Source organism: Podarcis pityusensis, assembly GCF_964106645.2.
Source record: "Podarcis pityusensis genome assembly, chromosome: 15".
Lineage (NCBI taxonomy): Eukaryota > Metazoa > Chordata > Lepidosauria > Squamata > Lacertidae > Podarcis > Podarcis pityusensis.
Window position 1 is genome coordinate 12,212,717 of NC_138040.1, and position 21,885 is coordinate 12,234,601.

At 43.0% G+C, this 21,885-nt stretch overlaps 1 protein-coding gene across 3 annotated transcripts in view; it reads right to left on the reverse strand.

Moving 5' to 3' along the window:
* Positions 1-21,885, reverse strand: part of LRWD1 (leucine rich repeats and WD repeat domain containing 1) — a 27,674-nt gene continuing 5,789 nt past the window's right edge. Inside the window, exons 1-15 of one of the 3 annotated variants that reach the window (XM_080982911.1) lie at positions 21,523-21,619; positions 20,869-20,988; positions 18,188-18,340; positions 16,301-16,540; positions 13,984-14,316; positions 13,301-13,348; positions 10,224-10,350; positions 8,096-8,205; positions 6,455-6,662; positions 5,510-5,582; positions 5,284-5,427; positions 3,937-4,034; positions 1,743-1,901; positions 727-851; positions 1-417 (exon numbers count right to left, since the gene is read on the reverse strand). In XM_080982911.1, the coding sequence (XP_080839037.1) occupies positions 277-417; positions 727-851; positions 1,743-1,901; positions 3,937-4,034; positions 5,284-5,427; positions 5,510-5,582; positions 6,455-6,662; positions 8,096-8,205; positions 10,224-10,350; positions 13,301-13,348; positions 13,984-14,316; positions 16,301-16,540; positions 18,188-18,340; positions 20,869-20,967 (2,058 nt within the window). In that variant the 5' untranslated portion in view covers positions 20,968-20,988; positions 21,523-21,619 and the 3' untranslated portion in view covers positions 1-276. Of the gene's footprint in view, positions 418-726; positions 852-1,742; positions 1,902-3,936; positions 4,035-5,283; positions 5,428-5,509; positions 5,583-6,454; positions 6,663-8,095; positions 8,206-10,223; positions 10,351-13,300; positions 13,349-13,983; positions 14,317-16,300; positions 16,541-18,187; positions 18,341-20,868; positions 20,989-21,522; positions 21,620-21,885 lie in introns of those variants that run through there. The other 2 variants (XM_080982910.1, XM_080982909.1) reach the window with 2 other exon arrangements.

The window sequence follows — 21,885 nt, forward strand, 5'->3', positions numbered from 1 at the left end:
TAGCTTTTATCAAGTTTTATTAAATACTGTCTTTCTATAAAACAAATACACTTTAAAACACCAATAAAAGTAAAAGTCACAGTTAAAAGATGTGGGTATTGGCCAGCACAGGCTTCCAGCCAACCCTTCAGTTGATTTTCCTTGAATTAATTCACATGAAGTTTAAATCCCCACCCCCCACCCCAACCTTGGTTATTTCCAGAACGGTCACAAATACTGCACTACTGAAATGTGGGCGAAAAATGTGGCTCCTTTTGTGGGGCCACGCCAGAACAGCTAGGCTTTCTTCCATATTGCGGCAATGTTTACGTCGGTGAGAGCAACCAGGTAAGTGAAGGTGGGGTCTGTGACTACATTGTTCACCAGGACATCTGTCAGCAGCTCACCATTTGCTTTCAATTCTGGCCACTTCAGGACCTAAGCAGAAAAGATTGAGAAGGAAGAGCTTACTGTCTCATTTTATATACAATTCAACCTTGTTGCAGTACACCTTCTTCTAGAATGCAGTATAAAAACATTTTTATTAAATATTCCAAACCATTTTTCATCCTATACAAAATTCTAGAGTTAAGAAAACTCTTTCAAAGGTGATTTACTGTATCTTTCAAAATGTCTTTAACCTCTAAATAGCCAGTAACATATTTGAAATCAAATATACATTTGTACCTGTTGTCCCATAATTGAACATCAGGACACAAACCCCAGAAAGATAAATTGCCCCTGTACCTGTGAAGGCCCTATTCTCTTAACTGACGACTCCTCCTTTGTGGCACTCAGAGTGGACAAGTGGTTGCTGAGGTCATACATCCAGACACTTCCTTTCTCATCACCACAGAACACATACTCTTCTGCTGCAGGAGCAAAAGGGTCCAAATCAAATCAATCTTACAATTTCAGTCAGAAGAACAGAGGGATATAATTCAAAGATGCATGAGTGCATCTGTAAGGTGGAGAAGTCAAAGCAGGCCAGATCTTGCCCAGCTCTGTTCCACTGGATACCCATTGCAGCACAAACTCAGGCTAGAGGGTTGGGGAGGGAGGTTGCTGTGGTTTGCCAGAGTTTGTTCTCCCTGACTGGGAACTAGGGGAAGAATTATAAGGCCTGCATCTAACACTGAGTCTTAAGAGAGATTAAAGATGCTCTTTGTGTACTGCCCACCCAGCTGCCCAACACTCTGTCTAATGTATTTTTGACTTGTGGTGTTAAAGGAATCCCAGATGATAATTATAGGGGACTTCAACATTGCTGCTGTTGGACCAGCTCAGGATTTCCTGGCTCCTACAACCACCACAGAGCTGTCTCAGGTTGTCACCAGCCCAATGCACAGAGCAGGGCACACCCTTGACTTGGCCTTTGCTCCAAGGAAAAACGTGGTCAGGAAATGGGGGGGGGCATTCCTCTATTATTCTGCTGTCATAGTCAGACCACTTCCTGGCAAAGTTTGGATTCACAGCCCCTGCTCAGCATTGCTATCAATGCCCACTTTCAACTGGGCACTAGTGATGGTGTAGCTACACAGCCTCCCTCCAGGTGGGCTTATCTGGTGCTGTCATGCTTTTTGAGATGGAAGCCAGGTGGCCAGCATGTCACACTTCATGAACTACAATGCCTGAGAGACATGAGAGGGCAGAGCCTGCCACCCAGCACCTCTAGATGCTCAGAGCTGCCAAGGGCCTAAGTGGCAGAAGGCACCAGCAGCACTGGTGAAAAGGGCAGGGTCAGCAGTATGGGAGACACTTACTTGGACACGTGCTGAGGGTGAGGTAAGGCAGATCTGTTGAGGACCACTCCAGTTCAGCCAGGATGATGGCTTGCACTGTTCTGCGACCCCCCTTCCCTTGCTTGAAAGAGCGGCTCCAGCTCCAGAGATTTATGGACCCTGTCTTAGAACTCTTGGTAACTGCAGAGGAGAGAAAAGAAACATGCCTTGCTAGGTAGTGTGCCTGCTGCCAGAACACTGCATCTTCCTATGAAATTAGCCTTTATCAGTTAAGATACTAATTTTCAGTGGGAGAGCACTTGCTCTGTATGCAGAAGGCATCTCTTCCCTAAGTAGGGCTGGGAGAGACTCCCATGAAATCCTGGAGAGCTGCTACTGCCAGTTACTGTAGATGGACCAGTGGTCTGACTCAGTACAAGGCAGCTTCCTATGTTCCTATGGCCTGACAGAAGGTGATGGTTAATAATGGCAACACAAAATTTACTTTCTGGTAATGTGCCAAAGAAAGCCAAATGAAGTCATAACCTTAAAGTGAAGCTGAGGGACCCAATACTGCACCTGATTCAATCATACATTTTTTTCTCACAGTAACTTGCAGTGCAGTTGCATACCAACATCTCTACCCAGAAGTAGGTTCCACAGAATTAAATAGGACTTATTCCACCTACGTGTGCTCATTTAGGACTGGTTTCATATGACTTAAGAGAGGAGCTTGTCATACATGGAGTGCAGAATACTTGCTGTTCTATAAGAATCACCAAGGAGGGGGAGCTTTCAATAAAGATAACAGGTTCACAAAGCATAAACCCTGAAATGAGGAACGAAAGAGGTTTCCCATTCTCTGTAGAGAAGTCATCAAAGTGCAACATTATCTTTATCTCTTATGACTTGGCAAGCATGGAAATGGGAGGGAGTCAGTGCTGTACCCTGGTACTGAAGGTCATCAGCTTTGACCAAATAGTTTGTAAACTTTTCTAACCCATCTTCTCTGGCATTTAGTCTACTTTTATCTCTTTCTTTAAAAGTGTGCATTAGCTCAAAGGGATTTTTGAGTCTACTTACTGCCAATTCGTCTAGAAAATGTTTCTTCTTTTTCTAAAAAAAGCCATTTTATTAAAGATGTTTCTATGTGCAAAAGAAGAAAGCAAGCTGGGGAAGTACGCCAAAGGCGTAACTAAAACATCTCAACAAACATTGTCCCACTTCACACAACACTATGCAAGACCCTGCCTAAGTGTGAATGAGGGAGTGTGCGAGTAGATGGAGAAATTTAAGAGCGGTTTCTAGACTGAAGATATTCCTTCCAGACACCCAGAAAAAAAGGATGCAGGCTTCAAGAGAAAAGATAGGCCTTTATTGAAATATAAATGTGCATAGGGGCAACCTCAAAAATAAAGAGGCTGCGAAGAATCACATCCACAGCAATCTTTCATATACACTTCCAGGTTACACACATGATTTTAGTTCACGAATCAAAGGATCACAGCAATCTTAGCAGTTGCAACCCAATGTTATCATCACTCAAAATCACTTAACTCTTCAGATCAGCTCTCATCATCATATCAAGTGATTACATATGATCATTTTAAAATGTCTTTTATAATTAAGACTTTCACTAATTTTTCTATGCATTAAATGCTTCCCAATATCCTTTATCATCTTTCTACAAAACAATTCAAGATTGATGGCCACCATAGATTTTAACAGCTTATTCTTTTCAGTGTTCCGGAATGGACATTCACTGCATACAGCACCTGAAAGCAACTAGTTCTGTATGGAATCATCAAAATGATAAGAGTCCTTTGAAAGTATTATGTTCTCCATCATAATCAAAAGAAAAATTGCAGCTGCTTTCCTTCCCCCCCTGGCCTTGCCGCTGCACTATCCAAAACTAAGCCACAGTTTGACTTATTGTTACATGATTTGCTTCCTCCAGGCAAACAAAAATAGTGAGCCAAGAACAAACCTTAGCTACAGTTCAAAGTTTGTATGGACAGAGACAAACAACAAGTCTGGGTTCGAACATGTGGCTTAGTTCAAGGTTGTGCAGCAGCTGGCAAAGCAGCCACAATTTTCCCTCTTGAGTACCCACACACTTGCTCATTCACACATAGCCAGGTTTGGCTTAGTGTTACATGTGAACCAGGCCACTGAAACAATGTCATCTTACGCATGCAGTTGCAGGTGCTAACCTATCTGAATGCAAATTTCTTACCCACAATGTCTTCATTCAAAAAGGCCAGACCATCCACTCGATGGGAAGCTGTTTCATTCCCCTCATCATCTGGGAACTGGAATTCTACTTCATAAGGTCTGGAACGTTGGGAAGAACAAGATCACATTTTTAAAAAAAGTATTGTGCAACACTATTGTGCAAGCACCATAACTGTACAATTAAAGAGTAACTCATGTCTTCGGTTTTCAGCGATTTTTAATACATAAATAAAAGTAAGTTTGTGGTTCGCATAGCAGAGGAGCAAGTTTTGAAAAATCAATAGCAATTATATTGCAAGCATCTATGGGGGTGTGACCTCAGAATGCCAGAACATGTGCTTTGCATGCAGAACAACCCAGATTCCATACATGGTAGTGCTATTTTAAAGGATGAGGTAGGTAGGCAGATGATGGAAAAGCCATCTGCCTTAGACCCTGGAAAGTAGGACCTGTCAGAATAGCCCAGTCCTAAAGCAACGTGGACAAACAGGCATCTTTCTATGTTTTGATGAACTTATGGTCTCCAGCTGGATTTACTACTAGGAGACCTTGGTTCAAAATCCCTTATCATCCATAAATCTGTGCTCAACATAATGACAGGGCAGTTAAAGGTGTGAATCGTCAGAAGTTATAGAAGAAATCAAGAATTATTTACAGTACTTTCTCCGGTTTCTGAGAAGAAACAAATTGGAAATCCTAGCCTAAGATACATGTTACCTGTTTCTATTTTCTCTCTATATATTTACTACCTTCTTTCTTTTCTTTGCTTATGGCATCTCCATGTACTGAGGTCAGGAAAACTCTGAACAGGGCAGCTTGACCCAATGGACAAAAAAGTACCATTTGTTTTAGCAGAACAAACTGGAGCACAATAGCGACTTATGTACACTTCTTTTAACAAGTTACCGACGACAGCCGCACCATGACCTGTGCCCCCTGATTTATGGCAATAAATTACAAAACTATCTTCAGCGTCAAGGTGGAAGTTGCAGCCATCATATAGGATGGCTGGATTTGATAATAGCACCCTAAGCTTATTTGCATATAGATACAATTATGCAAGTGTGCCACCTCTATTTTCTGATTGGGTGCAGTTGAATAAGTTGCCTGTTATGGAATTATGCCAGTGCTATACTGAATTTCCTAGATTATCACTATCTGTTGAAGATGTCATGAGAATCAACTGAGGCCCTAGAGAACCACTGCCCAGCAAGGAAAGCTAAACTGAATACATAATCTTTGTAAAATTATTATAATTGGTCTAGCAGTATGAAATGTGCTTACATGGTATAATTACCACTCTCCTCTACCTCCCCTGCCCTGGTAACACCAGGCATGATTTACTTACCTGTTTTTCTGCTGCTTTTCATCCAGTCTAATGTCCCAAGCAAAGCAACCTTGCTCACAGCCAGCCACCAAGTATCGGTCTGGGCAAGAGGGCACGAGGGCGATGCGTAGGGGTGTGGCAATGGTCTCTAGCACCATCAGATGTCTGGCAAATGAAGCACATTTTAGTTCCCACCTTCCATTCACAGTTCACCACTTTTTGCTAACTTTGGTTATGGTGTCATTACCTTTCTTTGAAATTATAATCAGAATCTGGAACTCCAATGTCCCACATGCATATTTTCTTGTCATAGGATGCAGCTGGGAGAAAGAAGAGAAAACATGCATCCTGGTGAGGATAGAGGCAGTCTTCAAAATAACTACCCAAAACGTGCCCTACATCATAAAAGAACCCAGGGTAACAATGTGAATACAACCACACTGAGCAGAGGAATGAGAGTCCTGGGAGGGGCATGGACCCAAGGTGGCTTTGAGGCAGAAGGAGGAGGAAGAGAGAAAAAACACCTCAGTGGTTAAAAATTAGAATATTGCTGACCTTCCCCACTTAAGAGTTAAGAAATTAAGAAATGTTGTAACATCCTGCATCTTAAAAGTGTATGCCATAAACAGGGCATGGGAAAGCATCTTAAGCCACTGCCTTGCTGAAGTTAGTGCCTACAGGAGGTTTCACTTGGAAGTTTCCCTTTTCCTTTTGCATTGGACTTCCAACAAGAGAAGGTAGACTTCACCTTTTACCTATTCACATGGATCTGACTTCCTGCACTGTGCCCACTCCAGCCCTCATCTGGTGACAGTGCTTCAGCTGGGCAGCAACAGAGTTTCCATCCCACTGTGAGTAATGGACTTAAACAGCTATGGCTGCACTCAAGACTGCAAATGTAGATGGTGCAGAGATAAATGATTACCGCATGTTCAGCGCCTGCTAATTGCATGTCTAATTGAATTCAAATTAATTAGATCAAGCAGATACCTATGGAATCTGCATAATGTTATCCGCCATTGGTGAACTTGAAAGATACTGCTTTCATGGCTGCAAAATTCTGGCTTTAGATTTGTAATAAATTAACAGTCCTAAACTATGGAACAGACAAAGACAGCATTATTTTGCATTGCCTCAGGGAAAAAAGGCCTTTTGGCAAGGGCTGACTGAGTGAACCTGGAAGGGGACTTACTGAAAAGATGCGTCTCAGAAGTTGGACTGAAGCAGGCAGTAGCAATGGGTTTCTTGTGCGCCTTGATCTCTCCATAGCAGTAATCAGCGGTCACATGAATTAACTTCACAATTCCTCGTCTCCCAGCAGCAGCCAGAACATTGTGCTTTTTCTTTCGCCCCTCACTAGTGACCATAGTCAGAGTTGTCCATGCAACAGTGAAAAACTCCTGGAGGGGGGAAATGTGTCATCAGTAAAGCAAGCTGTGAGGCAGAGGCACTACAAAAGGTGTATAAACACTTTGGTCCCACACAGTCACTTGGCATACACACAAAATGTCCTACTTTAGGTACAAATTTGCTCAAAGCTCCTCTGTGCCTTTGCAATGAAAAGTAGGTTATAACATCATATTTTTTTTTTAAATAAATCTTGATTTGTCATTTTGTTATGAGAGAAGAAGCACAAGTTACATAGGGACTTTTCACAAAAAAGGGGCAACAATGAAACATAGTAAATCAGGAAAGGGGGAGGGGAAAACAAGGACATAGCAAAAACATGCAAAGCAATACATAGCTATCATAAATACAATGTATAGGGAGAGGAATAAGAAAGTTAATCTTCTACAAAGCCTGTCCACACAGTAACCTGGGAAATTGGAGGTTTGGTGGGTTTTGCTCAGTTCAGAAAGGCCTAGCAAACCAGCACCCTGGAAAACCAGTTTAGCAAAAAAAAAAGAAAGAGGCTAGACCCTATCTCTTAGTCAGGGGAGACCTTTTATAACTGTTGAGCAGAGCAAAAGGGCAATTAGCCCTGCAGATGTGTGGAGTTTATCATCAATCCACAACTGCCAACTCTGTTCTTCAAAGGCTGACAGACAGATAAAAGACCATCCATCTAACTACAAGCTGTAATACTCCCCTTTCTAGGCATCAGAGTGTATCTATTTGTGCTTGGCAAGCCTTATTTAACAAGCCAAACTCACAACTGTGGTTCTATCGCCAGAGATCCCTGAACCACAAAAATAAGGATGCTGAGTGGATGGGAAACAGAAAGGAGAGAAGCAGCCCTAAACCACGGTTTGCTTATGCATTTGGAAGGTCAAACCTGGTTTTGTTCACAGTTTGGTGCTGTGACTGAATGTTGTCAGTGACAGGAAAATTAAACAACAGTAAGAAAGAGATTGCAACATCTCATAAATGAGTCCTGGAATTGGTGCTGCTGCTACAGCAACAGCTAATGCATGCTAAAACTTCTAATTATATATTTAGTAGCATTGCAGAATTTTCAACTTTAATTCCCACCCCTTGTTATGGAAGTCCCTCTGGTCACAGAGATGAAAATGAGTTGGCAGTTTCTGATAAAAGATTCAGTAACCTGAGTTCTGAAGGGAAATATCTGGGGAGGAAAGGCAGGAAAGATCCTACTCATCGCTCTCATGTGCTCGCTTTGTATTTTTGATTCCAGTAACACAATTTTTGCTTGCAGAATACAATATGTTTAGAAACACAGAATTCAACGCAGCGCCTGGGTTTTAAGTCACCATCTCCACTTCCTATCAGGAGACATTGTTGCATGAAGAAAGCCCTCAGCCAATACCCCCCCCCAAAAAAAAAACCCAACACCTGGCATTCATGATCAAGCAAGACATTCTTGTTTCCCTACCTCCCCAGTCACTTTGTACTTTTTCAAGACAATGCCCGTCTCGCAGTCCACCAAACAGACAGAGTCTCCACCACAGGTAGCTGCTGTTCTGGATGAACTCACCACAGGATCTGAAAAAATTTAAAAGAAACAGTAATTGTAACCCTTGTGTTCCCATTTGACCTGACATTTAGCTCCTGGAGGTGTGGGGAAGCTGTGGAAATACTTTTTGTGTGGGTATAGCCCCTTAGACAGTACTTCTAATGTGCCAAGTGCTGTACTATCTCTGCTTTGCTCTCACTGACAGCCAATCACAAATGGGCAACTGAGGCCAATAGTAACTATATGCCACCTACTGGGGACCACAGTGTCCACACTTACATATCAACTTAAAACTTCTCATGGAAAGCACCATCTTTTATTTATATAAAACATAGCACCATTTTCCTTGACCAATGATTTTAGGTGCTCTACATAACTAGAAACTGAAAACCCTATCTAGAACAATACAGCAAAATCTCAGTGCTTTTTTCAGACAAAACTGTCCTGCTCCCTGGAGTACAGAGCCTACACTCACTTATCCCTAATGCACAGATCTTCCTCCCTGAGCATGTCTGTGGTGCCAGCTTTCTCCTTTCCTTCAAGTTCTTCATCAAAACTCATACTGGCCTTGATTTCATTCCTTATTCCACAAGGCAAACAAGCTTTAATCACATTAACTGATTTTGTGGCATGTCCTCTGAACACTGTTTCAGAGGTTTGTGTTTTCTCCACCCCTGAAGCAAGGCGCGGCTTTCATTCTTTCACTCTGACGCAGTACAAGGCAGATGTTTTATGTTGTAAGCTGCCCTGAGAACTTCATGTTACAGGATGGCTTACTTATTAAGTAAGTAATAAATCTTACCCTCTTAAGGCGCCTTCAAGCAATGTGTACACAATGTGAAAATGGCAAAGTGACTTTACCAAATCAAATAGCAGTGTGTAAACTGGGCCTTAAGAAATTACAAGGTTAGATCTAAACGATAAATTATCCCTCTTAAATTGCAATCACATTGTGGACAGCAGCTTCTGCCTATATGAAATTGGTATAACTAGCCTGCACACTTGAAACAGAAATACACGATCCACTGGAATGATAAAATGAGTAAAACATGAGGACAGGGCCTGCTAAAAGAATCAGAACCAGAGAGGGGGAACTTTTGTCATTAGCGATGGGGGCTGGGGGGGGGGGCATCTCATCATTACAATACAAATAACAATACACTGTGGGAGTCTCCTATAGACCACCAAGCCAGACTAAAGATTTGGGTGATGCTTTCGTGGAGCATTTACCAAACATTCAAAAAGGAAAGACATAATAGTCATGGGAATATTCCTCAATTGCCTTGCTGACAATTTCATTTTCCAAAAGGAGTAACAAGGGGATCAACTATCTTGGACCTAATTCTGATCCTTACTAACGGGGGAAAACTGGTGAATGAGGTGAAAAGTAGTGGGAACCTTGGGAGGAAGTGTTTGTGTCCTCTTGGGATTCATTATACAGAAAATTGAGTGTAGTCAGGCATGCACTTTGAACTTTAAGAAAGCCTTCAAAAGGCTTAAGAACTACTAGGTGTGATCCCATGGTCAGAAATACTCAGAGAGAAGGAAGTTCATGATGGATGAGAGTTTCTTAAAGGTGAGATATTGATAGCACAATCACAAACAATTCCAACAAGAAAGAAAAGTGGGAGGCACGAGTGTGGCTGAATAAGGAACTTTCCAGTGAGCTGAGATTTAAAAGAGGCGTATCTAAGAAACAGAAGGAGCAAATCATGAAGGAAGAGTATAAATGAGTAGCCAAAACTTGCAGGGAACAGGTCAGGCAGGCTAATGCTCAGAACGAACTTTCAGACGGCTGTCGAACAGCAGAATGTATTACCTCGGAAGGTGGCAGACTCTCCTTCATTGGAAGTTCTTAAATAGAGGTTGGGTGGCCATCTGTCAGCAATTATTTAGCTATGATTCCTATATTGGAGTGGGCTGGGGCTAGACGATCTCAGGGTTCCTTTCCAACTCTACAACCCTATGAAATCCTTGAAACTATTAACATAATTCCTTCTCTGGTATTTTACTTTTAAGTCTGCCAAGGCTGCTCAGCCATGCTTACCTTTTCTCGTCCCACAATCCAGTGGAGGCTCAAAGACACAGGCCCATAACTGGGTCTTAAAGTCATCCCTGTTGTTGCCTTTACTGTGACACTGTAGAAAATGGACAGGCTCCAGGCTGATCGTCTCCTATAAGAAAGCAGGCCACTGTAAATGTAAGCTCAATGCCAATGGCACAAAAGGCATAGCCTTCATTTTACAAAGGAGAGAACTTGAGTTTTCTGAGCAGAAATTGAATGCTGCGGTCAGGCATGTTCAAAACCCCATTTTGTGTTGAAGCTCTTTGTGGGTGGGTCCTAGGATAAGCTACTATTCTCACAGCCTAATCAGCCTGGGGACTGTATGCATATGCATTAACTCTGATGCCCTTCCAGAACCAGGCAAAGACAGTTTTATTTGTCAAGACTATTTTAAGCTGTCTGTAGTGCTGTTTTAGAGTCACGGGTGGTACTGTGGTCTAAACCGCAGAGCCTAGGGCTTGCTGATCAGAAGGTCGGCGGTTCGAATCCCCACGATGGGATGAGCTCCCATTGCTCTGTCCCTGCTCCTGCCAACCTAGCAGTTCAAAAGCACGTCAGAGTGCAAGTAGATAAATAGGTACTGCTCCGGCGGGAAGGTAAACGGTGTTTCTGTGTGCTGCTCTGGTTCGCCAGAAGCGGCTTAGTCATGCTGGCCACATGACCCGGAAGCTGTACTCCGGCTCCCTCGGCCAGTAAAGCGAGATGAGCGCCGCAACCCCAGAGTTGTCCATGACTGGACCTAACGATCAGGGGTCCCTTTACCTTTAGTGCTGTTTTAAACTGGCTGGCGGCTGCTCCATTTCCAACTTGCATAGTATATATGAGCTGTTCTGGGGACTTTTGCCTGAAGTGGAACAAAAAGCTTCTAAGAAGAAACAGTAGGCAAACTGTTGCCTGCTCTCAGTCCATCAGATAGGAAAGTTATCAAACTAGTAAGGTGGCAGAACATTGGGATGTAAAAATAGTTGTGACCTAGACCCTCACTGCAGAGCTTCCGTGCTTCCAATGCACGCGCATTGGACACGCAGGATGTTCTTCAGAGCACACCAGCTGTGTCTCATCAATAACCAACTGAGGGTGATAGAGAGGGGTGTCGTAGATTTAGCAGCACCCCCTACCCTTCCCACCCCTTCAGTCAAGTGACTGGTACAGTGGTACCTCTAGTTACAAACTTAATTCATTCCGGAGGTCCGTTCTTAACCTGAAACTGTTCTTAACTAGAGGCGTGCTTTCGCTAATGGGGCCTCTTGCTGCCGCTGTGCCGCTGGCACACCATTTCTGTTCTCATCCTGGGGCAAAGTTCTCAACTCGAGTTAACTCTTCCAGGTTAGCAGAGTTTGCAACCTGAAGCGTTTCCACTGTAATGGAAGAACTGATCATGTCCATCATCTTTTGTTGGATGCATAGTCTGCTGAGATTAGAAGTCACAGTCTTCTAATCTGTGGAAGGGTTAAGATCTATAAAAGGGCATGTAGTAAACCAGGGGTAGGCAGACTTCAGGCTTAGCAGACCTACTTGTTTTTGTTTTTACTAGAACCCCAAGATCTACAAGCCTGAACTAGGTACCCAAAAAAATGGAGTTAAAACTCAGGCTGCCTCCGAGCACATTCTGAATCTAAGAATTTGCTTTCACTACCAGAACTAACTGAACCCACAGTCCTTTTGCACAAAAGGAAACTTCTGGTTAACTTTCATCATTTAAACAGCCTAACCTAGGTGAAAAAAGTACCGTATTTTTCTCTCTATAACACTCACATTTTTTCTCCTAAAAAGTAAGGGGAAATGTCTGTGTGTGTTATTGAGCGAATGTGTGGTCCCTGGAGCCGACTGGCCCAAGTACAGGGGCAAAAATCAGATCGCGCGGAGGAGGGAAGGCTAAAGAGAGGAGGTTGCTGCTTTCCTGCATTTTGCCTCAGGGTCTTACTGCCAACCCTCTTCTGTTTTCGGTTGCTGTGTTTGCTCAAACTCAACAAAGAGCAGGGAAATCCCCTGCCCTCCTGGCAAGCAGAGGGGAAAGGAAAGGATCGCGTCCTTCCTTCTAATTCCTTCCTAGTCACACTGTGCACAGGCTCCAGCCCACCCGGCTCAGGTTCCGTTGGCTAGGAGCACAGCCGACAGCCACCACCTCCTCCTCTCCGTGCTCCGGTGCTGCTGCTGCTGCGTCCAGCATTATAGGGACTCGCAGACAGCCGGAAAACATGCAGGTGGGAGGGGGGGCTGGCTTGGGTGGGTGGGGGGAAACTTTTGCCTTCCTTTCCTCCCTCCCGTTAAAGCCTACTCCTGCTTTGTTAGCCAGCTGCTTCTCCGCACACCCCTCTCGTGCTCCTTGTCTCTTCTGTGTTTTTCCTTCCCTCTCCACTTAAAACGTGGTTACAAAGCACGGATCCACATGGATCCTCAGGATCCTTGCATTGGGTCACCCCAAATTCACCATCAGATCACATTACATGTCCATGGCTACAGCCTGCACCAAAAAAATCAGGCACCCACTGTTGCCTGGGGCTGCAATGGTGCAAAAACGTGGTTACAAAGCATGGATCCTCAAGATCTTTGCATTGGGTCACCCCAAATTCACCATCAGATCACATTACATGTCCATGGCTATAGCCTGCACCAAAAAAATCAGGCACCCACTGTTGCCTGGGGCTGCAATGGTGCAAAAACGTGGTTACAAAGCATGGATCCACAGGATCTTTGCATTGGGTCACCCCAAATTCACCATCAGATCACATAGCATGTCCATGGCTACAGCCTGCACCAAAAAAATCACGCACCCACTGTTGCCTGGGGCCACAATGGTGCAAAAACGTGGTTACAAAGCACAGATCCACATGGACTCAGGATTTTTGCATTGGGCTACCCCAAACTCACCATCAAATCACATGTCTGTGGCCACAGCATGAAGCACAAAAATGATACATCCACTGTTTCATTCAGATTTTTTTTTCTTGTTTTCCTCCTCTAAAAACTATGTGCGTGTTATGGTCAGGTGCGTGTTATCGAGCGAAAAATACGGTAATTTTGCTGCTGCTATTGTTAAACAATTGGGAGTCACAAACCTTTTCTGATATGCCACAAGCAAAATGTGATCTATCTTCTGTCCAGCCCTGTAATTAACAGTATAGCATTTTTACTGCATTTTTTCCAGGAAATTCCTATTAACTTATAGAGATATGCACATGAACCTTAGAATTCCCTGCACACAAAAAACTAGCATGCCAGAAAGAACAGTATAGAACCCTTCTCCCAAACATGTAGTTTACTAGGTGCAGGGAATTTTTTTTCTACAGTGAAACACTCAGTTCTGTGTGTTCTCACTTGCAATTTGAAGTCAAACAGCTCACCCCAGCAAAAACGAGCCTGAGAGGATAAATACATTAGGAAATGACATAACATAAACTTGATAATTTTGTACTTTTGATCAACTATACATGCGCTGGATGTCACAGATCAGTTACTTTTCAAGATTTGAAAGTGTAGTTGTTTTACCATGGGAAAAACATGGTTTATCCTGATTCAAGTCTGCTTTTGTAACTCAAAACATGTCAGGATATTGATAATCTCCTCCAATAAATCAACAAATATATAGATGTTTCTCTATATATTTTTGTTGGTACAGGGCTCCTTGTTTTCTTGCATTCATTGCTTTTTGCAAGCCTACAAACTCATTATAAAATTTCCAGTTTTAGGAAGGTTGCCCTCTTGCCCCAGCAAGCCCTACATTGGAAGACTCTCCTGATACCTCGCCTTCCAAGTCTTTGATTGGAGTGCTACAAACATCTCTTGCATCCTCCTCTCTGTGCTCCTCTTTCTGCTGACTGGACCTTTTGTGGCTGTGTGCTTTTGGAAGACGCCCTCCATTCCGATGGGCCCCTTCAGAATCCTGAGCGTCCTGGGATTCCTTGGTCTGTGGGCGAGATGCTTTTGCCCTCTCAGGGCTGCGCTCGTCCTGCAAGCGGCTGGGCTTCTTGGGGCTGGGAGAGGCTTCCTCATTGGAACTGCTGCGAGAATGGGATCTCTTGCTTGCTCCTCCTTTGGAATGAGCCCCTTTTCTTTTGCTGGGGGTTACTGTGCCCTATTAAAACAAAACACAGAAGCAACTCCTGGCTTGCTCATTCATTCTCACAACAAAACTCAAAAGCTGTGCTATCATTTCACAGTGGCTTGCACAGCATAGTGACAACTTTTACTTCAATCTACAACGTCCCACAATCCAGTAACATTTCTGTTGTTTTTCTGAAACACAGAACAAAATCCACTGGGGATCTTCCTATTTAAATTAATGAGATGTGTTGACAGCATTTCAGATTTTCCCGTCTCCACAAGCCTTGTCCTACCTACTGGGGTGGGCGGGTGGCACTGAGATACACAATGACAAAAGATACTGGCACCCCACAACCTCTCACCAACAGCTGCACTCTCTACAGCCCTTTCCCCACTTCAGGCATAGAAAGAGCAATGCTGCCTAAAGTGGCCAGTCACTGCTGGAATGTGGCATGCTTTCTGAATTAGGGAAAGTGACTATAGGAGGGATGCATAAAAAAGGGAGGACAAACTATGCCTCCACGCCATTTGTATTGGGTTAATATATATTATGGTGGACAAGGTCAAAGACTAATTTCTGTGGCTGAAATTCCCAACTTCCTCCCTTTATATGCTAATGAATGTGGGGCCCAGGTGATAAGGAGGAAGCTAGGTTCTTATTACAGAAGGCTGACCATTTTATTAAGTTCATCATAGCCAAACTTTAATGCTTCAGTTTATGAAATGTATGACAAAATATTAGGCTGCTAGTCCATCTAGTCCAGTTCTGTTAACTCTCTTAGCAGCTATTCAAGGTCTCAGGCAGACCTCTCATTCTTGCTTCCTGATGACCCTTTTAGTCACTGATGCAAGGGATTGCCCCAGAGTCCTCCTGCATGCAAAGCATATGCTCCACCATTAGAAAGCCATGTTATACTTGTGGGATAACCTGCCTCATCTAACCAACATGCTTAATTCTAATGGTATAGAGTAAACTGTCCTGTGAGACTTAGCTAGGTTACTCCTACTCACTTTGGAAGGAAAGTAATCAAGCCTATTGTTGTATCTCAGTCTACCTGAGAAGCTCAGCATGTAAAGAGGTCTGAGCTGGTTGTTCCAAGCTCAAACCATGTGGCTCTAACAAGCCTCTCTTGAGTTCCTCTACCAATAATTTAGGTAATTTCCCCACTGTAACTAAACCAAGTTTTACTGCCTCTGTAAGCTTTCTACATGCTACATGGAAAAGCACATGACCCTGACCTTTGAAGAGTTTGTAAGTACTGTAAACCATTTTTAACTTGCAAACATGTGGTCTCTTGGAAGTTTTGGAAGGAACTCACAAGAGCATATTTCAAAGGTCTAACAGCCTATAGCTCCATGGTTTGGGTTGACTGAATATTTTGTGATTTTAAATCTCTGCTGGGGTTCTCTCACCAAAGAGCACTTGCCCCAAACCTGGATTTTGGCATCCAGGAATTCTCCTTTTTATATACAGTGGTACCTCGGGTTAAGAACTTAATTCGTTCTGGAGGTCCGTTCTTAACCTGAAACAGTTCTTAACCTGAGGTACCACTTTAGCTAATGGGGCCTCCCGCTGCCACCACCGCACAATTTCTGTTCTCATCCTGAAGCAAAGTTCTTAACCTGAGGTACTATTTCTGGGTTAGTGGAGTCTGTAACCTGAAGTGTCTGTAACCCGAGGTACCACTGTACCCATAATTTCCTTGTCAGCAACAATACTGAATCAGGCTATTGGTCATCTAACTTAGTATTGTCTACACTGACTATCAGTGACTCTCCAGGATTGCAAGCGGCCCTACCTGGAGATGCCAAGAACTAAACCTGCATGCAAAGCCAATGTTCTGACTGATCAATGTCCTTTTTCTGCATTGAACTATTGCCTTTCCCCAACTGGCTAGTGAGAGTAGCCAATAACTTCCAAAGACAAGAGCTAGAAAGATGTTAACTTACACCTACTGGGGGAAGCATATTAATTTGACTGAGGTGGTCAGGGTATTCACTTGCCAAATTCTGACCTTAGTAGCAACCTTATTTTCAGTATCTGAAGCATTTTCAATGATTTCTTCTTCTGTTTCTTCTTCTTCTTCTTCCTCCTCTTCATCTTTCTCCTCTTCTTCCTCCTTCTCCTCCTCCTCCTCCTCCTCCTCCTCTTCTTCCTCTTCCCCCTCCTCCTCAGCCGATTCTTCCACTTTAGAAGCAGCCTTGTCTTCCTGATTTAACAGTGAAGTCAAGAATTCCTCTGCAATCATTTTCACCTAATAGAAAAAGATAATGGAGAATGGTCAAATTTTAATAACAAGATAGATGAAGAAAGGAAGCAGTTTATAATACCTGTAAGAGGGATCAACAACTCTGCATTTCTCCAGAGGCCTTAAAAGACAGAACAGTTTCCTCTTTAAACTGTTTAACAAGGGTAATCAGCTTGTTCATTCTAGGCTTAAAGGAACCATTTCTTAAGAAAGATCTTAGATTTTCACTGTCAAATGATTTGTGATATGGCCATGGTTAAGACATCTCAGGCAACTTTCAAGTGCATTGATTTTTTACCAATTCTTTCAAGTAGCCCAGCAAAAAGTGTAAAAATTGGACTGGAATCCTGCAATTTATTCAGTTATTATTTTGTTGCCCATTACCATTATCAAAAGAGTCATAAGGCTACCAAATGCATAACATTGCTGAAGATTATAAAAACTGTTTTTAAGAGAAAGTTTCTCAAAAAAGCAGGATATATAATCAGGCCTGTGTTGAGCTTGTCTGAGGCCCAGGGCGGGAGTCTTGTTAGAATAAAGTTATAAGCAGGCAGTCCAGTTACATAAGATGGCAAGGTAGCTTGGATAAACCTGGAAATTTGAAAAAATGAAAGTTCAAACACTTTTTATGCTCTACTGTACACTGATCTAATGAGTATTGTGCACTTCTCAACTATGCTTGCAAAACTACTTCTAAACATCTCATTCTTGCCAAAGCCCTGCCAATGCAAGACAATGCCAGCAGCAGACATGTGGTTCTGACAAACCTGTAGGCTATGAGATGCACCACCTCCTAATATGATCTGACGCTACACAATAGTACACAGTAACACAGGTCCAGATTTTACTGTTCAAGCCTTGCAGTGCCTATGAAAAAACCCAAAAGGCTGCAAAGGCTAAAAATCTCTTTGGATGAAGCTGTGTGCAGACACATTTTCAAGTCACATGGAACTCTTATCTAAGATAGACTGTGAATGCTCCATATGTAAGAAGACTTTATCTTGCTGTGGTAGGCATAATATAAACAATAAAAATAGCCATTTCTCGACTGTAGAGAATGCATGGCTTTATGCCTCAAATTCCAAATCAATTTACTTGAAAGTCATTAGTTTCCATTTCTGTCAGTAGAACATTTTTTGAAAATAACAAGATCATAAGGCATGCACATGCCTACTCTATTTCAATAAGTTTAGGCACACCTAACACCACAAAGGATATTGCAGCTGAAACCTAATACCCTTTATCAATACCACTCAGCACTACTGCATTTTTAGCAATCCCAACATACCAGCAACGTCAACTTTTAAATAAGGAATTTTACAGGGAAGCCCTATTGCCATGATCAGGAAGGCAAAATGTAGAGAAGTCGGTCTGAAGTTCTTGGTTTTCTGTTAATTTCACAAGTCAATCCATCAATCCTTGGTTGAAAGGCCTCTTGGCAAAGCATGCAGATTTTTACCCTCTTGCCTAGACAAATTTCAGAGTCACTGAGCTGTTTTTTGGGCCAAATGATTCCGCCCCCGCCCCTGATTTATATTTTGACAATTTATCTGCATAGCTGCAGCTGCCATCAAGATTCTATGTTAGGTATCAGATGCTGCATGAAGACCTAATATACAAAGGGCAGCAGAGAATGAATGGGGGTGAATTTACCCGCCATCGGGTGAAGCCGCTGAGTGAGCTGGGTCCATATGCTACATGGGCTTGTGCAGACTTGATGAATTTTTTCCTGACTGATTTCAACTGCTCTGGGGACGGAGTTTTGGGCAGCTGCTTCCGGAAGTTTTTCCCCCAGTGAGATCTGACCTAGACAAAGAGAGAAGCGTATTAAACTTACCGTATTTTTTGCTCTATAACACGCACCAGACCATAACACGCACGTAGTTTTTAGAGGAGGAAAACAAGAAAAAAATATTCTAAACGAAACAGTGGATGTATGATTTTTGTGGTTCATGCTGTGGCCACAGACATGTGATCTGACAGTGAGTTTGGAGTAGCCCAATGCAAAAATCCTGAGGATCCATGTGGATCCATGCTTTGTAACCACGTTTTAAGTGGGGAGGGAAGGAAAAGCACTCAAGGGACAAGGAGCACGCATGGGGTGTGTGGAGAAGGATGCTGCTAATAATGCTATTTAGCGAGCTGAGTGGGGAGGAAAGAAGGACAGAGAGCCTGCTTGCTTTAAAGGAGCCAACTCTCCCGCTTTGCTCCTTTAAAGCAAGCAGGCTCTCTGTCCCTCTCTCCTCCCCACTCAGCGGCTCTTCTCCTGCTTTGCTGTTTCAAAGTGAGCCACGGAGGAGGGAAGGAAGGGGATCCTCTGCTCACAACTGCAGCAGATCCCCCCCGCCACCCGTAGGCATTCGCTCCATAACACGCACAGACATTTCCCCTTACTTTCTAGGAGGAAAAAAGTGAGTGTTATGGTGCAAAAAATACGGTACATATAAAATAATAATATACAGAATATCCTAGGTTTCTTTTGAATGTATTAACCTGCCCAGGTGTTGAGATTTTTAGGCTCAGACCTTGCTCCAGGTGCTCCATCAGGTGAGATGGACAGCAACTGAAAACTCATACCAAGTAAAATGGGGAAGTTTGGTGATGGTTTTCAATCTGTAAATTACTTTCTGTTTTATGGGCAGATTTCTTGTGTTCACTTATTATTTTTATTCCAATACATGGCATTTTTAACTACTTGTCTGTTCTTCACAAACATGAGAGCTGGTGATACAAACTGCAATCTGTTGTCCACCCAATGGTCAAATTGGGTCAAACTGACAGGTAAATGAAAGCTGAGATGGGCGCTTGCTAAAAGCAGGTGCTCAAGTGTCTCCTTCACTATTAGTCCAGTTTGGCTGCAGGTTTAGAACATGCCGAAGTGAACTTAAGGCTATGTGAATAAACCATAGGTTAATAGAAAAGGCAATACTGAACAATAAAGATAGTTATTTACAGTCAAGATGGAGTCAGTAAAAAAAATTACTTAATCTTAAATTATAAAATGTAAACATTACTTCATGTCAATAGCAGTTAGTGAAAGTTAAGTGAAGCAGAAATAACAAGAAGATATATAAGGCTGTGCACCCAGAAAAGGGACAGGATGCAGCAGAACAAAAGAGGTAAAGACAATGTTCCTCACCTGACTGGAATCTAGAGCAGCTGAGGTAAAACTCTGAGATTAAAGCTAAGCTTATTTAATTTTTTTTATCTGCTTGCTGTGCCATTATCCTCATTTTTAATCATACCTGTTTTAATCATACCTGTCCTACGTTTAAAGAAAAGAAAATAGATGCCACACAAAACCTCTGCTGAACCCACGGGAGTTGGCGTATCCACCCCTTCAAAGATACGGTAATGCATTTCTAAAAGTACAATACTAAACATGTCTGCTCACTATGTAAACCTACTTATTGGAGACATCTGCAACAGTCAGCAGTCAAAGCTGTAGAAGTTACTACATTTATATCCAAATGCCTGCAGACAGACAGGTCATGTATCCACAGCAGTGACCAGATGAGAAATGCCTGCTGGGAGGAGCGTAGAGAGAAGAAACACTATGCTGCATCTGTAAAAGCGAAACTGGGTGCCTTCATCTGCCCCAGATGCAATAAAACATGTTTCTCCCACATTAGTTTCTATAGCCACAGCAGGCACTGTAACTCTCCAGCGGTTTGACTTTACCCTTGATGGCACACTCTTCCATTGTCTCTAGAGACAGATGGATGCCAACATTTATATCCAACATTTCTTTTCCAAGGAGCACAGGATGGCTGCCTTCCACCCACTGTATCACCACAACCCTGTAAGGCTGAGAGAGTATGCCTGGCTCAAAGTGTGTGGGGGGGAGGGGGGAGTTTCATGCCTGAGTGGGGATTATAAGTTGGGTCTCCCAGTCCTAGGCTAACCCTGCTATGAAGGCAGCACACCCTTTGTTTGGATCAGTTCCTCTTACGTTTATGAAGATCCCCCAAATGTGCCTATTTCAGATCTTATCTATTTGGTTATTGCGATTGTCTTTTCTTACCTATTTCTTCCTTATTACATGCAGTGTTTTTTTCTGGGGACGGGGACACAGGGGTATGCATACCCCTAAACATTTTTTGAATCTAAGTTTGGCCTCATTGAGGGGCAGTATTTCAATATGAGTAGGAAAATGAGAGTACCCCTAAACATTTTTTTAGGAAAAAAGCACCGATTACATGTATCTATTTTATTTAAGGTGGTAATTCCATCAATGCTAATTCTATTATTTATTCTGTACAGCTTTTTAAATATATATATAACGTGCAGTTTTCTTTTATGCTCTCAAAAAATATAACCATCACATGGCTTACCCTACTGGTCAGCTCTCGACTATTGACAACTCTCACATGGCTGGCCAGCTTGGTGATATCCTTGCCATTCAGTTGTCGGAGATTTTGCAGAAGAAACATGACCTTATAGTCATCACTGGGCTGGGGGGCAGGCAAGAAAAGAAAGCAGCCTTACAAGATGCCCTTTAAGTAAATCTCGCCAACTGTACTCCAAACCACGTATTTCATATCCACTAGTATGGCCCAGGGAGGCAAGGTGAGGCAACCACACTGGACGGCACAGGGGCAGCAGATTCGGCCTCCAAGGAATGCATTGCCCATTGCTGTTGTAGCTGCCGTGGTGGCACCAATGGCTGTGGAGAATTCCTTGGAAGCCAAATCTGCCTCCTCCTTGGCAGCCCCCAACCCTCATAGTGCCTCTACAGCGGCCTGTAGGAGACACTGCTGGCCTCCTCCCACCCCTAGGGAATAAATGGTGGGTGTTGCCCTCTGGGTTTTAGTGGGCTCTGCAGCTGACTGGCTTGATTCAGAGCAGGCCTCTTTCTCCCCCCCCCCCCCCCGCATGGAAGCCTCTGTTTCCCACTTCAGTTGTTGAGTAAGGCTGATTTGATTGTTCCCCTTGTTTCTGATGTAGATATTTTTCCATCCTTGTTCCCGATTTAGATCTTCACTCACCCCTGCTTCCCTGATGGTGGGAGGGCTGTGCCATTTTTGTGGTTGGCCTCAGGTGCCAAAATGTCTTGGGTTGGCCCTGGTATGGCCCGCCTACTGTGACAACTAAGAGAGTTAGCCAGCAATTGAGATTTTAGGTTTTAAAGCATTCCTTTAAAAAATTGAAAACATTAAGTAACATTTGGCTGTTAAGTGTCAAAGAAACAAACGTTTAAAGAACAGAAAAATGCCTGTAATTATTGTGAATCCACAAAAGGTAATTAACTGGTCAAGTCAACATATTTCAGTTTCTCTAAAGTCCATGCAACAGTAATAGCTAACTCACAACAGTAACAAAAATGAATTTTTATCTTGCAGGGTCTAGCA